The sequence below is a fragment of the Dermacentor silvarum genome, chromosome 9 (assembly GCF_013339745.2).
Source record: "Dermacentor silvarum isolate Dsil-2018 chromosome 9, BIME_Dsil_1.4, whole genome shotgun sequence".
Classification (NCBI taxonomy): Eukaryota; Metazoa; Arthropoda; class Arachnida; order Ixodida; family Ixodidae; genus Dermacentor; species Dermacentor silvarum.
In genome coordinates, this window is record NC_051162.1 from 157,876,485 (window position 1) to 157,890,160 (window position 13,676).

A 13,676-nucleotide genomic window follows, 5' to 3' on the forward strand; every position below is an offset into this window, starting at 1 on the left:
TCAAAAGAAGACTTCATTTCTACGATTGCGCGCATTCAATACAACGACGTTATTCTCAGGCCAGAAAACCCCCTTTCTTCCACGACTTGTAGATACAGTGTCTCATCAAGCTTCATGGGAATTGACTGAACAGAAGACTTCATTTCTACAACTTGAGTGGGCATATCAGCTGGAGCACGAAGCCTTTATGTTTCGCTGGCGAAATGAGAACATACTCGACATACCACGCTAATTCCGACTTCTCTTTTGAACGCACCTGACGTCATGCAACGTCCTGCCGCCAGTACAATTGCCGAGGGAAAGCTGCAGGAGCGCCCTTTGGCTGTACTCACATTCGCCGCGCCCTTCGCGATGCGTCCAACGGTCGGCAGTAAGTCGTGACTGGACAGGAACACGTTCGTCGATGCGGCCAATGGCCGGTGAGACACTCGCAGTACCGGTGGTGTAGTAGCCAAACGAGACATTTTCAGGAGCGCGGCACTAACTCTAAACGTCACGTAAGGCAAGCGAGCCGAAACTGACAACTAGGAAAAGTGCAATACAAAAGGCATAAAGTGGCAACTTGGGTTGCAATGGTCGCTGGCTCCGCTGCTGCAAGAATGACTTTTCCAGTACGTCCACCAGGAGGCACACTGGCCTTACTTGAGCGCATACAACATATCTTGCCAATCACGTCAAACTACTATGACTCACTGCAAACAGAAATTTCGTTTCCTAAAAAAAATATAGCACCTTTTGGGAAAATAGAAATAGACTTGCTCTTAATTTAGTGCCCAGCCTACGCTTTGTGTTTTTGTTAAGTCACGGCCGCTAGATTGAAACGCACAGGAGCGTTTTGGACGAGTGGCGGGGGTTAAGTGATCACAGATGTTTACGCATGTTTCGTACTTGATTTACGCACCCAAGCCGGCATAGTACGTTTTGGGAGCGATACGAATCGTGTCACATTCTTAACCCTCACATGCATGTGCTGGCCTTGCGTCCTATATGTGATACGAATCTGCGAGTGTGTCTAAACAATTGTTATATGTGAGCACATTCGAAAATAGTCCTCGTTCTCTCGAGGGCGAGAGAACGATCACTATGGTATTTTGTTAGATTATTTGAGTGCTGTACTGCGCTTTCACTGCTAATGGGGGGGCTGGTACTCTATCAACCTGTGATGATGCAGTTTTAATGCTGAGCATTCTTGGCCTCATTCCAGACCCTTTTCGACAGATAGGTAGGTAGATATAGGTAAGAAGGTAAGTTCCTGTCCGGCCTCAGTTCCGGCCATTTAAATAAAATACAACCGCGACTCCCTTACGGGAAATTATCGTGCTGCGAAGCATTGCGTAGTAGCTTCTTATATGTGCGTTTGCGACCTAAAACGTATTGCGCATCTTCCATTAGATTAGGGTAACACTGCCTATCTATACTTGGCTGTTCTATCGCATGACGTAGAATCAACGCTGACCTTTGGTAGAGACATAGCGTGCAGACTTGTGTAAGGGCCGCACCCCCGACTTGGCAGCCCAAAATTTGTAGAAAAAAGATTTCCAGAGGGGAAGCAATCGCGTTCGGTGCCCCGATGCCAGCGCTCACGCATCGGATAATTTTCGCAAGTTGCGTACTTTCGCGTGCCGCTACTAGACCGCGAAAGCCATCTAGCAGTGTTAGGGAGCCTACATGCAAGTGCTGTTTTAAGCGCTTGCATGTAGGCTCCCTAAGCAGTGTCATCTAGTGTCTAGTAGTAGGGGCCCTTACACGGGACCGGACCAACAGGTTCGGTCCCGTGTAAGGGTCGCACCTTGTTAAAATTGTGAAAAAAAAAAAGTGCGGCGCTTACGCGAGTCTGTACGGTACTCGTAGTCCGAGAGCAGGAGCAGTTGTGAAGAGTGGCGAGAAGCGCCTGGTTTCTAATCATTGCTCCAATAACCGCATGTCTCCACTCCAGGTGCGCACCAGTTGCGCGGTAGCTACGCCTCCAGCGCGTGATGGGCGCGGAGCTTTGGACTGTGGCGGGCGACGTGGCCTTCGTGTCCAGAGGACCCAGAACCCAAACATTACTGTATGGTCACGTGACTCACCAGTAAATGAACCTTTACTATATAGATAATACAAATTGGCTATTTTCAAACTCCGAGGTTAAACCGCCGCGGTGGCTTAAGCGTCTGTGGCCTTGTGAACCCGTGACCTTGTGCTTAGCACTGCTAAGCACAAGGTCACGGGTGTTGCGAAGTTCGAGGTCCGAGCGGCCACGAAGGTTCCATGGATGGTGTCGTGTGAGATACCCGGAGAAGAAGTCCAGTGAGATCAGAAAACTGTTTTATATACACTGTACATGTAGGTATTTTACAAGAAGGGCTCCATGATATTGGAGCCGTCTACATGGTAACATATTTGCATGTTTTGGCATTTACATCTCCGACCCTCTCAAAACACTCAAGGCCCGCTGTTTTATCCCTGTCGTTTCCCTCTTTCACTCGACGAGGGAATACACTTCAGCTTCTTTAGCTAATGACCACCTTCGACCAGTTCGCCATATCCCGCACATGATGTGCCATCGTTTCCCGTCGGGATCCGCCTCCAATCTTGCCTGATCGCCCCCGCACACAGGCAACGGTTGACACCTTGGGAACCAAACGTTGATGTCGTTCCCATGGGAATGCCTAACGCTGGCCCTTTGCAAGAAGTAGTCGCTTCTCCATGGCGGTCAGTTCGCGGAAGCCACCATTTCCAGGGAGGGCGGTGGCTGTTGTCTCGGAAGGGGCTCCAGGTTGGCGCGTCACAGTCGGCGTCTGGCCTCGTCGTAGTTCGGGCGGGCGCTGGTGCTTCACGAAACGCACTAAGAGCGACGTTGCCGTTTTAGCTACGCACGAGGCCGATGGCCCATTGCAGTCTGGGGACTAATTGCTCATCCATCAATCCCAGGGGACTGACGGTGACACTTCCCGGTCGCGAGAAACGACGAGCGTGAAGAATGTTCACGTCTGTCGATGAGGCCTCCTTTGTTCCGAAGGACCGCCAGACACAACACGGCATCAAATCCCGGCCGCGGCTGCCGCATTTCGATGGGGGCGAAATGCAAGAACACCCGTGTCCTGTGCATTGGGGGCACAATAAAGATACCCTGTTGGTGAAAATTAATCCCGAGTCCCACCCACTACGGCGTGCCTCATAATCAGATCGTGGTTTTGGCACGTATAACACCAGGGTTCATTCAACTCCTGAGTTAGCTGATCAATTCACACTTCTCACTCCTGACAAAACCAAGAAATTGTGTTTCATTTTAAATTTCATTGCTTAAATACTGCATGTATCCTCATAATTTCTGGATATTATGGATATTATTTGGTCTATAGTTTAATAATGTAGCATTATTTTGCTGGATTTGTGAGCGGAAAATTGACCTTTTAAGGTGAACCAAAAACAGAAAACGAATTTGCGTTACCTTCCTTACATTTTCCTATTTAATGCCCCACATTAAAGGAAACGCACCTCCGACGTTAGGATAGAACCTCTGTCTTCGAGCACTGCAGCCCGCTGCTCGAACGATTATAGGTCCCCGTTGCACGCATGTTTCTGTCTTGCCAAACCCAACTACAGCTCTTTGAGACGTTTGGTGCTTGCATCACGTGGCAGTTACTCGCATTCTTCGTTCGTGACAGCTAGCGCTCTAACAATGCATCCACCTTTGGGATCGGTCCACATTCCCCAGTCTTTCCCTCGTAGCAACTAATGCTAAGCCGTGTGACGTTGTGTACCGCATTCATGTCCCGGTCCACATCGAACAGAGTTTAACGTTTCTTCACAGTACAAATTCCATCGTCGTTTTATTATTTATTATATCATCTAGATAAAACGAAAAATCTTAGGCCTAACGTTAAGAGACAGGAAGAGAGCGGTGTGGATCAGAGAGCAAATGGGGATATCCGATATTCTAATTGACATTAAGAAAAAAAATGGGGCTGGGCAGGCCATGTAATACGTAGGATGGATAACCAGTGGACCATTTGAGTCACAGAATGCGTGCCAAGAGAAGGGAAGCGCAGTCGAGGACGGCTGAAAACTAGGTGTGGTGATGAAATTAGGGAATTCGCAGGTGGAAATTGGAATCAGCTAACTCAAGACAGGGGTCATTGGCGATCGCAGGGAGAGTCCTTCGTCCTGCAGTGGACGTAAATATAGGCTGATGACGATGATGGTGATGATGATGACATGAAGATGGATACAGGAACGCACAAATGCATAACACTTGCTCGCAGATGACGTCACAATTTTCTCTCGTTCAAGCCCGTCCAGTACACATGCAGCACCCAATCAGCGTGTCGTAAGCTCGCGTCGAAATTCCGCGGAGTAGCAATCATGCCGTAGTCATCCTAGGATAATCGGCATCGGTATCTCGTTGCTGTCGTCTCACGCATGCTCACGTCACACACACACACAACACTGCTCGCCTTACGCAAACACGTTGCTACACCTAGGTAACACTTTGCCGAACATTAAACGATGCTGGATAGCCAGCTACCTGCAAAGTGCTTCGCTTAGCATCGATTCCCACAGGATCTGCATATTTTTTTAGAGACAACCTTTTACCCCTGTAAATTATTCGTTAAATAGGTTTATTTCATTATTTCAGTGAACGAATTCATGACGTAGAAGGAGGTAATGGTTCCAAAGCAAAAGGCAGCCGATTCACGGCGAGTTCTGCAGAGTTTAAATGTTCTCGCAGGTGAAGTATACAGTGCAGTCACTGTAGGAAACAGTGAAATCGGAAATACCAAAGCATAGAGCAGAACGTCACACCACGCCTGTTGGTCAAGAAACAAGGGGTCATTGACCGACATGGAAAGGTGCAACGCAAGAGGAAAAAGGTGGAGTTAGCCTTCTGCCACCGCAGCTGCCGGTGATGTTTACACACGTGAAACAAAAAGAACGGCTGTTCGCTTCAACTTTCGCAGATATGACTGGTTCTTCTCCATCTTCTGCACGTCCTTCATAAACTTAACTTCGATTTGCGCACTTCGCGATAAAATATCTTCAAAATTTTCGCACAGCATAATTAACCCTTCTCACCTCTTGGCAAAGCCAACATACCCAACTTTCGCTAATCCCTTCGTTACCCGTAGTTATGATAAACTTAATCGTATTCCTTACTACCCACGTACGGACACCTACAAATACACTTTACTGAACAGTACAGTTAACTTACAAGTACAGTTGTAGTTCCAGTGGACTACTGCGAGGGAACTAATTATTAATGCAGTTAGCATTCTTGGGGAACATTACCCACTTAGCGGTATGTACCTATACATTGTTGCGAAGTCAGAGGGGTCCGAGCGGCCCCGAAGGTTCCATGGATGGTGACGTGCCAGGTACCCGGAGAAGGCGAGGTCCAGAGAGATCAGAAAATGATTTTATATGCAACTGTACATGGTATTTTACACGAAGGGCTCTCCGACTCTTGGAGCCGTCTGCTTGCTAACATCTTAGCATGTCCGACCGTTTACATCTCCGAGCCTCCACACCACACTCAAGGCCCGCTTTTTATCAGTTCATTTCCCCCTTTCACTCGTCGAGGGATTTCACTGTGGTTCTTCTCGGCCATTCACAGTCGTCGACCGTTGGCAAAATCCCGCCCATCATGTGGCGCCGTTCCGCCGGGCTCCGCCTCCGATGTTGCTCGATCACCCCCGCATACCAGCCAACGGGTGTCACCTTGGGAACCCAACGTCGAAGCTGTTCCCACGGAAATGCTTGACGTTGACACCTTGGAAGAATTAGTGACCTCTCCGTGACGGTCAGCTTGTCAATTAGGAGACTGGCTGTCGCGTAAGCTACCGCCGAGCCCCGTCGTATATAGTCCGGGCGGGTGCCAGTGCTTCACAGAAACACACCAAGAGTGACGTTGCCGTTTTAGCGATGCACCAGGCCGATTTCTCATTGCAGCCTGTGGTCTAATTGCTCGTCCATTAGTCCCGGGTGACGGTGACGCTCCCCGACCTCGAGAAACGACGAAGCGTGAACAGCACTCCCCAGCTGCATGCCTGTCGGTGAGGCATCCTTTGTCCCGAAGGACCGCCAGGCACAACAGCATTGGGTACGGCCGCATGTCCCATCACTGCGAGCCGCGCATAGCTGTCTCTGTTTACAACCGCCGAGGGCAAACAAACTCGCCCGCTCTGGCCTCCGAGACTCAAGTTATCGTATCCGGTAGACCGAAGCAGAGCCTCAAAGTCATTTAGACATGCCTCCCCCTACTCAACGCTCCCGCTTCCCCTCCCCCCCCCCCCCTCTCACCACCACCACCACTACCAACACCCCCCCCCCCCCCCCGTTAAGGTTGGGGAGAGTGAGCAAAGCAGTTGCTGCCCTCGCGAAGACAAGTCCGCTTGTCGAAGCGTTGGCTTCAGCGAGATCCCTTCATATGTTGTTGTTGTTGCTGCCTGAAGACATCGCTCGTTATACGACTGCTATTACGTCAACATTCCGCCTTCTTCATCCCCTCATAGTGGAAAAGGGCCATAGTTACGGATCATCATCGTTATTAGCCAATCTGCGTGAAACACCAGTCCGTTGCTGTGCTGCGATTTGCGTCACAGGTTCTCTTAATTATTAGTGATTATTTTAAATTGCGCTGTTCGTCCTCATCAAATATGTTTCTTTACTAGCTTTTCCTTGTTTTTTGAAGTTCCGTATATAGACTAATTTTATATCTTATTTGTGTGGCTAATCCCCCTCGTGGGTACGTACCATGTCGAAAAGGAATCAACATCAACAAGCAGCCGTCAGTCGGCACAGTGCATCGATGGCTAAGTCCGATAGCGCAGACCCTAAGGAGAAGGCAAGCTCGACGCCACCGTTATTTCTCAAGTGGATCTTTGGCGACCCCGAAGAGACATTCCCGGACCCGGTGACGGGACTGTCGCCCCGCGACAGGAACTACATCCTCGACACCTGGATCCTGGTCCGACGAGACGTGAGTGTCCCGCGCGTCTGGTATTAGTGTTTGTGTTGTGTGCGTGTGTGTTTGTGGAGGGGAGGGGGAGGTTATGTGGGTCGATATGTGCGTGCGCCTGTGTGCATGTGTGTGTGTGTGTTTGTGCGTGCATGTGTGTACGTGCGAGTGCGTTCACGAGTGTGTGTGTGTTTCTGTTTTGCATTCTTGTTTTATTATTTGTGCTTGCATCACTGAGTGTTTGGGATATATTTGAAAACTTGTTCTCTCTTCCCCCGTTTCCTTCTTCTTCCAATGTTAAATTTCTATGTTGCTATCCCCTACTTCCTAAAGAGCAGGCAGGCGAATGTGCCCTCTCAAATGGCAGTTGTCAGTCAGCTGATTAGCGTTTCCTTGTCTGTATATTTTTATATGGGAAGCGTGCGGCACCTAAAGGGGATGCAACGAACCGAAGGGGCAGCACCATGAACGGACACGCCGGCGTCAGTCATTGCGCAGCCGTCAGCAGCCGATCCCAGTTCGCCGCTTGCGTTCACATGTGCTCGCGTGCGCTAGCACTCTTTATTGCTATGACAATTATATGGACACTCCAGGCGAATTTCCGCCGTCGGCGTTGCCGTGAGGTTCTGTATAAAGTCCAAGTGCGATAAGTTCGCTACCGCCTGCCGTATGCTGTAGATGCGAGGGTAAGCATGCGAAGGGGAGCCTAGAAGGATGGTGGCTTGGCGCCGCGGCGTGCTCGTGCGCGCAAAGGGGGGGGGGGGGGTAGCGGGGAGATGCGCGCGTGCTAGGACGGGGAGGAGGCGGGCAGGTGAGCGCGCATCTCCGCTTGTACTCCGGGCGCGGCGGCGCATGGCCCGAATGTGCGCGTGCTATCGTGAAGATAATATCTGCGGCGGGTTCGAAGGCTAGCCGACCTGAGATAGCTGATGGCCTCGTGTGCGCTGTGTTCTCGCGTGCCTAGTTCGCGTTGAACTGAGAGGCAGCACGAAGGGGAATCCACTCGCTGTGGTATGCCGCTCTTCATCGAGCGTTCTGACAGCGAGTGTCCGCGGTCATGGAGTGACATGTGTTCATGTTTGTCTGTGCGCATGTGACACCATGCTAGTTAATTTAGATAATAATCAAATATTTGCAGCAGTTCAAATGGCCGAAAAAACCGCTAGCCTTACTTCGTCTAACGATTTGTTATCGCAATCAATGCGCCGCTTTTCGGGCACAACGGCGACTTTTTTGGTGCCTCCAACAGTCATAAAAAAGCTGACGGCAAACCCGTCAGGATAGTCCTTGGATGGCCATTGCCCTAACTACCAGGCATCGCTCACAATCACTCACAGAACTATCCCCACTCCACATAGACTTACCACACTTGAGGACTGGCTCAATCCCGTCCCCTCTTCTCAACTTCTCTACCAGGAAATGCTGACTAAACACATCTATGAAGGGTAGCTACGTGGGCCTGTTCGAATGGCATCTCCTACTTTGTTGTCGCGCAGGCAGAACGACAGGGACACAGGAACGAGCAACACGAGAATAGGATGAAAGCAGGAGCCGACGTTTCGACAAGTGGACTTGTCTTCTTCAAGGCACTTGTCGAAACGCTGGCTCCTGCTTTCACCTTTTTTCTCGTGTTGCTCATCGTCTTGAATTTCCTACTCCCGCATTCCCCCGTGTTTTTCCAGGGACACAGAAAGACGCATTAGACAACAACACACAGCGCTGTGTGTTTGTACAATGGGCCTTTTCTGTGTCCCTGTCGTTCTGCCCGCGCTACACAACAAAGCAGGCGAGATAAACACATCAGAGCTGTCCTGGACTAATAGGAGCACCAGGCTTGGTGCTACGCTAAAGACGTCTTGCTCTCTCTCTCACTCGCTCTACAATCACTCCTCGTCTGCGGCGATTGCAGATCCGCAGTAATTCGATGTCGCTGTTCGTGGCGCTGTTCGCACGCTACCCTGAGTACCAGCGGATGTTCCGGACCTTCGCCAACGTGCCCCTGCAGGAGCTGCCCCGCCACGAAGTGGTCAAGGCGCACGCGCTGATCGTGTTCTACTTCATCACCAACATCGTCGAGGCCATGGACTGACACCGACCTGCTGGTGAGAGACGGCAACCGTACGCGCTTTGCGACACGCGCACTGTCATTCGTTGCCTCAATGGATTTATTTATTACATTATCCTATGGACTTGCATATTTTCTCAATATATCTTAGAGAAATTGCCACATTTCTAAAACACATTTATGAGGTAAGGCAATGTACACACACGAACAGGTCATCAGACGCGACGAAGGACATACATACACACACACATACCTACATACATGCATACATACACCATCATCATCATCAGCTTATATTTATGTCCACTGCAGGACGAAGGCCTCTCCCTGCGATCTCCAATTACCTCTGACTTGCGCTAGCCGATTCCAACTTGCGGCTGCAAATTTCCTAACTTCATCATCCCACCTAGTTTTCTGCCGTCTTCGACTGCGCTTCCCTTCTCTTACATACATACATACATACATGCATACATACATACATACATACAGGCATGCATGCATACATACATACAGGCATGCATGCATACATACAGGCATGCATGCATGCATACATGCATGCATGCATGCATACATACATAACATACATACATACATACATACATACATACATACATACATACATACATACATACATACATACATACATACATACATACATACATACATACATACACACATACACACATACACACATACATACATACATACATACATACATACATACATACATACATACATACATACATACATACATACATACATACATACATACATACATACATACATACGTGGCGTCCCAACTATCATGCATGGACAAGCTAAGCTCGACCGCTTTGGCCCGTCACAGAATATCAGCGTATCGGAGACGGCAGTAACAACGTTAGTAGTGGCACCTTGTGACGATTTGACCAACAACGCGTCAAAACGATATTGTTGAAAGAAAAAAAGACATAACTGCGTGGAAACGAACATGTCATGGCCGATGCTTTCCACCAGCGCGTAAGAGTTTGGTTGTCGACTACCGCGGAAGTTGATGACTACCAAGGTTGGTGCCTACCAACCGAATCCTGCGCGTGTTCCGCGGCCGCCTATGCTGGGGACGTGCCCTCATTTACCCCAACAATATGGCCACCGCGGCTTCACTCGCTCCCGTAGGCGGTTGCAGAGGCTGCTACTCCAGAGTGTCATATAACCCCCTTGGTGACTACAATATTAGCCCTGTGTCGCCTCTGCCTAAGCTCCGCACCGCAAGATGGCGACACCGACGTGGCGGCTCCCGTGTAGGGCTTCGTTAGTGGTGTTACGTAAATAGGAACACGCTTACGCACGATTAACGTTGCCGCCGACGCCATTTATAACAGCAACTAACACAAGTTGATCATTGCAATAACAGAGTTTTGGAATTCGGGACCCAAGACCCTGGGTCCCCAAGCCACGTTGGGCAGGCTGCTCTTGGGTTTAGAGGAGCAGCAGAGTGTGAGAATTGGGTCAAACGCAGACAGCGTTGGGTCGAGCGCTCAGGACACTGCAGTGGGAAAAAAAAGTCGTAGAAAGCAACACAGAAAAAATTTTCTTACAAGTGAAAACGAACAAAATCCATTTTTGAGCAAAAAGGGGGCAAACAATAAAATGTAATGAATACGTAATCACTGTGTTAGTATTACGAATTAAGTATGCTGTTTTAAGACCCCGGACGGCTTGAGGACCCGCGCTAGTTTTCGATTTTTGGGTATTGGGTCAACGCGAACGCAAGATCCCAGACTGGCTTGGATTCTGCGCACGCGCATTTGCGGCCCGCAACTTTCTTGGGTCCCCAAGCCACTTAGGCCTAAAATTCTAAGTCGTCTCTAACAATTCTGCATGCTGGTCCTCGTGCGTGACTTAGGGCGGCGCTGCGAACGGCGCTCCGGTTTTCTCTTGGATATATTCTCAAGCATGAAGGCACAGATGATGATATCTTGGAGCTATTGAGGTACATATATCGAGACAACCGAGTACAAATTGTATGGGAAGGCCAGAAATGCAACGAACTTGTGGAAATTCACCGATGCAATGAAGCAAGGGTGTCCTCTGTCTCCACTGTTGTTCGTGTTTTACGTTAAGGGCATAGAAACACGACTGGAAAGCAGCGAATTAGGGTTTGATCTAATCGTACATCCGTAATGGGCAAAATGTGCCACAGAAGTTCCCTGCTCATGTATGCGGACTACATAATGCTACTAGCGGACAAAGCAAGGGATTTACAGAGACTTGCGAATATAAGTTGCAATGCAGCGATGAAATCTAGGCCTTAAGTCTAGCACGGAAAAAATAGGCAATTATGATCTTTAATGAAGAAACGAGTACCGACATGATATCAATTCAACAGGAAGTCATACCCAATGCCGAGTGATATAAATACCTGTGTGTATAAATAAATGAAGAAAAGACCCACTCAAGCGTCCACCAAGATATTCTAAAAATGAAATGGTAACGGAATGCAACAATAATGAAACATAGAGTACTTTGGGGCTACAGTAAGTACGAGGTGTTTGACGAAGTAGTTCAACGGAAACCCGCTAGGTGGAGAGAAGTAATTAAAGGGAGAAATGAGACATCCACCCAACACGAGGTGGTGCGAGTAAATTGGGAAAAGGGTAATGGTGCCAGCGCTAACGTTCGAAAATGTACTTCCGTGCTGTAAATCAAAAATCTCGTCTGGCTTGGAGATGAACCAGAGGGTGATGGGCCGACTGTCTTTGGTGGCCCAAGGTAAAACTACATATGAGGTAGTGCTAAGGTGACATGGGTTGGGCTACTTTTGAAGTCAGAGAACCGCAGAGCAAGATCAGTTTTGAAGACAGACTAACATGGATCGAACATCGGAAAGGAAAAAAGAAATCACCGGCTAAAGTGCACAAATACCTGTACTTCATCTCTAAAGCGGCAACTAAGGATGGAGCAAGTGGTCAACTAAGTTGACAACCCAGTACAGGGTGATTGAAAGTGTAACTAGACAACCAAGGAGTATGAAAAGGAAAGTGAGCAAAACAGAGATGGTGAATTGGATGAAAAGGATGGAAACAAAAAAAAAGACCATGAAAGATTTACAAAAACGGCAAGAAAGAAATCAGGAGAGAAAATCTGTAGGATAACGCAAAGGGGAGTGCTTTGCTATTTGAGGACCGAGCTGGCAGCTTGAGGACAAAAACATACAGCAGTAAATGTGTGCCACAGGATCATACATGCCTGTGCTGCAAAAAAAAAAGAAAGAAAAAAGAGCACGGAAACGACTCGGCACATCGTAATGTAATGCCAAGATATCGATCCAGCGAGACCTGTAGAGAACGTCCACGTTCCAAAAGCGCTGGAATTCAGAGATGATTGAAGGATAAGCTGTTCAGCAGACGAGATAAGTAAAAGGCGATTAGGGTAACAGCGGGAAACAATCCGGGAAGACATTGACAGAACCAGAGTCATTGCAACTGCAGGTAATGGTACAGCATAGTGACATAGCTTCTAAATACGAAAGTTAAGATCAAGATCAATTAGGCAAAGGCTAGATAGTGATATATGTATTAAAACCTGATTCAATCAAGCAGGCTGGGCGACAAGCTCGCACTACTGCCTAGAGTATAACGTAGGCACTCCAATTGGTGCTGTAAAGTATTCCTTCGTGGTTTCAATTAGTAGTTTTAATGACCGGGTGAGTTTCTCGAACAGTAAGTGCCTCGCCGTAAAGACGCCCGTTTGGTGGCATTGTGAAAATGATGTGGCGTATCGTCGATTGAAACCTGCTGCATTATATGAACCATCATATCGTCTTTAATTACTCGGCTCCCGATCTGAAACGGAAACTTTAGTTCGGGAGCCCCTATCTGAATTTATGGGACCGAAAAAAAAAATGTATTGTGTGCCGTATCGTCGATTGAAAGCTGCTGCATTATATGAATCATCATATCGTCTTTAATGTCTCGTTCTCGATCTTAAACGGAAGCTTTAGTTCAGGAGCACCTATCTCAATTTATGGGACCTGAAAATATCGTATTTGTCCGCTACCAATGCATCGATTTTGATAGGGTTCGTTGCGCCTATAAGAAAGCTTTAAAAGCCAAAAACTGTAGGTAGTGAATTTTCACCTTATGGCACCAAGTTTTCCTAAAATACTTTATATTGCAAAATTTCAGGAAACGCAAGCAACTAGTTTACAACTATGTAACTCAGCAGTAAAAATGATATCGAAATTTTGTAAACTACACCTAATAATAAATCTAAAGTGTACAAAAGCGATTTATTATACAGTGCTCTGAAATTTACTGCTAATTAGTGAGTAGGGCTTTTGCAAAACCCTCGTAAGCACTGTAACAATTCCAAGTAAAATGTAAAACTTGTCCACTTGAAGTACTCGAACATAAACAATTTACAGAACAGCTATGTCTGTTTTGGTCTGGACTTCGATTTGTAAATTTCTTGCGTGTATTTACTGTAACTAATCAATTTTCGGCCATATTTATAAAAAATAGGTTCATAAATTAAAATTCTGCTTGCTAGAGTTTCTAGACTTTAGCTTTCTCTCTCAAATGCAACAAATTTCATTAAAATAGGTCAGTGGTTGTCTCATTAAAGCATGTATGCGTTTTACGTGTATTTGAATAGAGAAATCGGACTTAACCACAATATTTTTATTCGAGG

The 13,676-nt window shown here is 47.7% G+C and overlaps 1 protein-coding gene across 1 annotated transcript; it reads left to right on the top strand.

The window, feature by feature from the left end:
- Window positions 1-6,751: 6,751 nt before the first annotated feature.
- On the top strand, window positions 6,752-9,036 carry LOC119464022 (extracellular globin-E1). Its single transcript, XM_037724841.2, has 2 exons — window positions 6,752-6,961; window positions 8,850-9,036. The coding sequence occupies exons 1-2, from the start codon at window positions 6,791-6,793 to the stop codon at window positions 9,027-9,029; spliced, it is 351 nt and encodes a 116-aa protein (XP_037580769.1). The 5' UTR covers window positions 6,752-6,790; the 3' UTR covers window positions 9,030-9,036.
- Window positions 9,037-13,676: the final 4,640 nt, after the last annotated feature.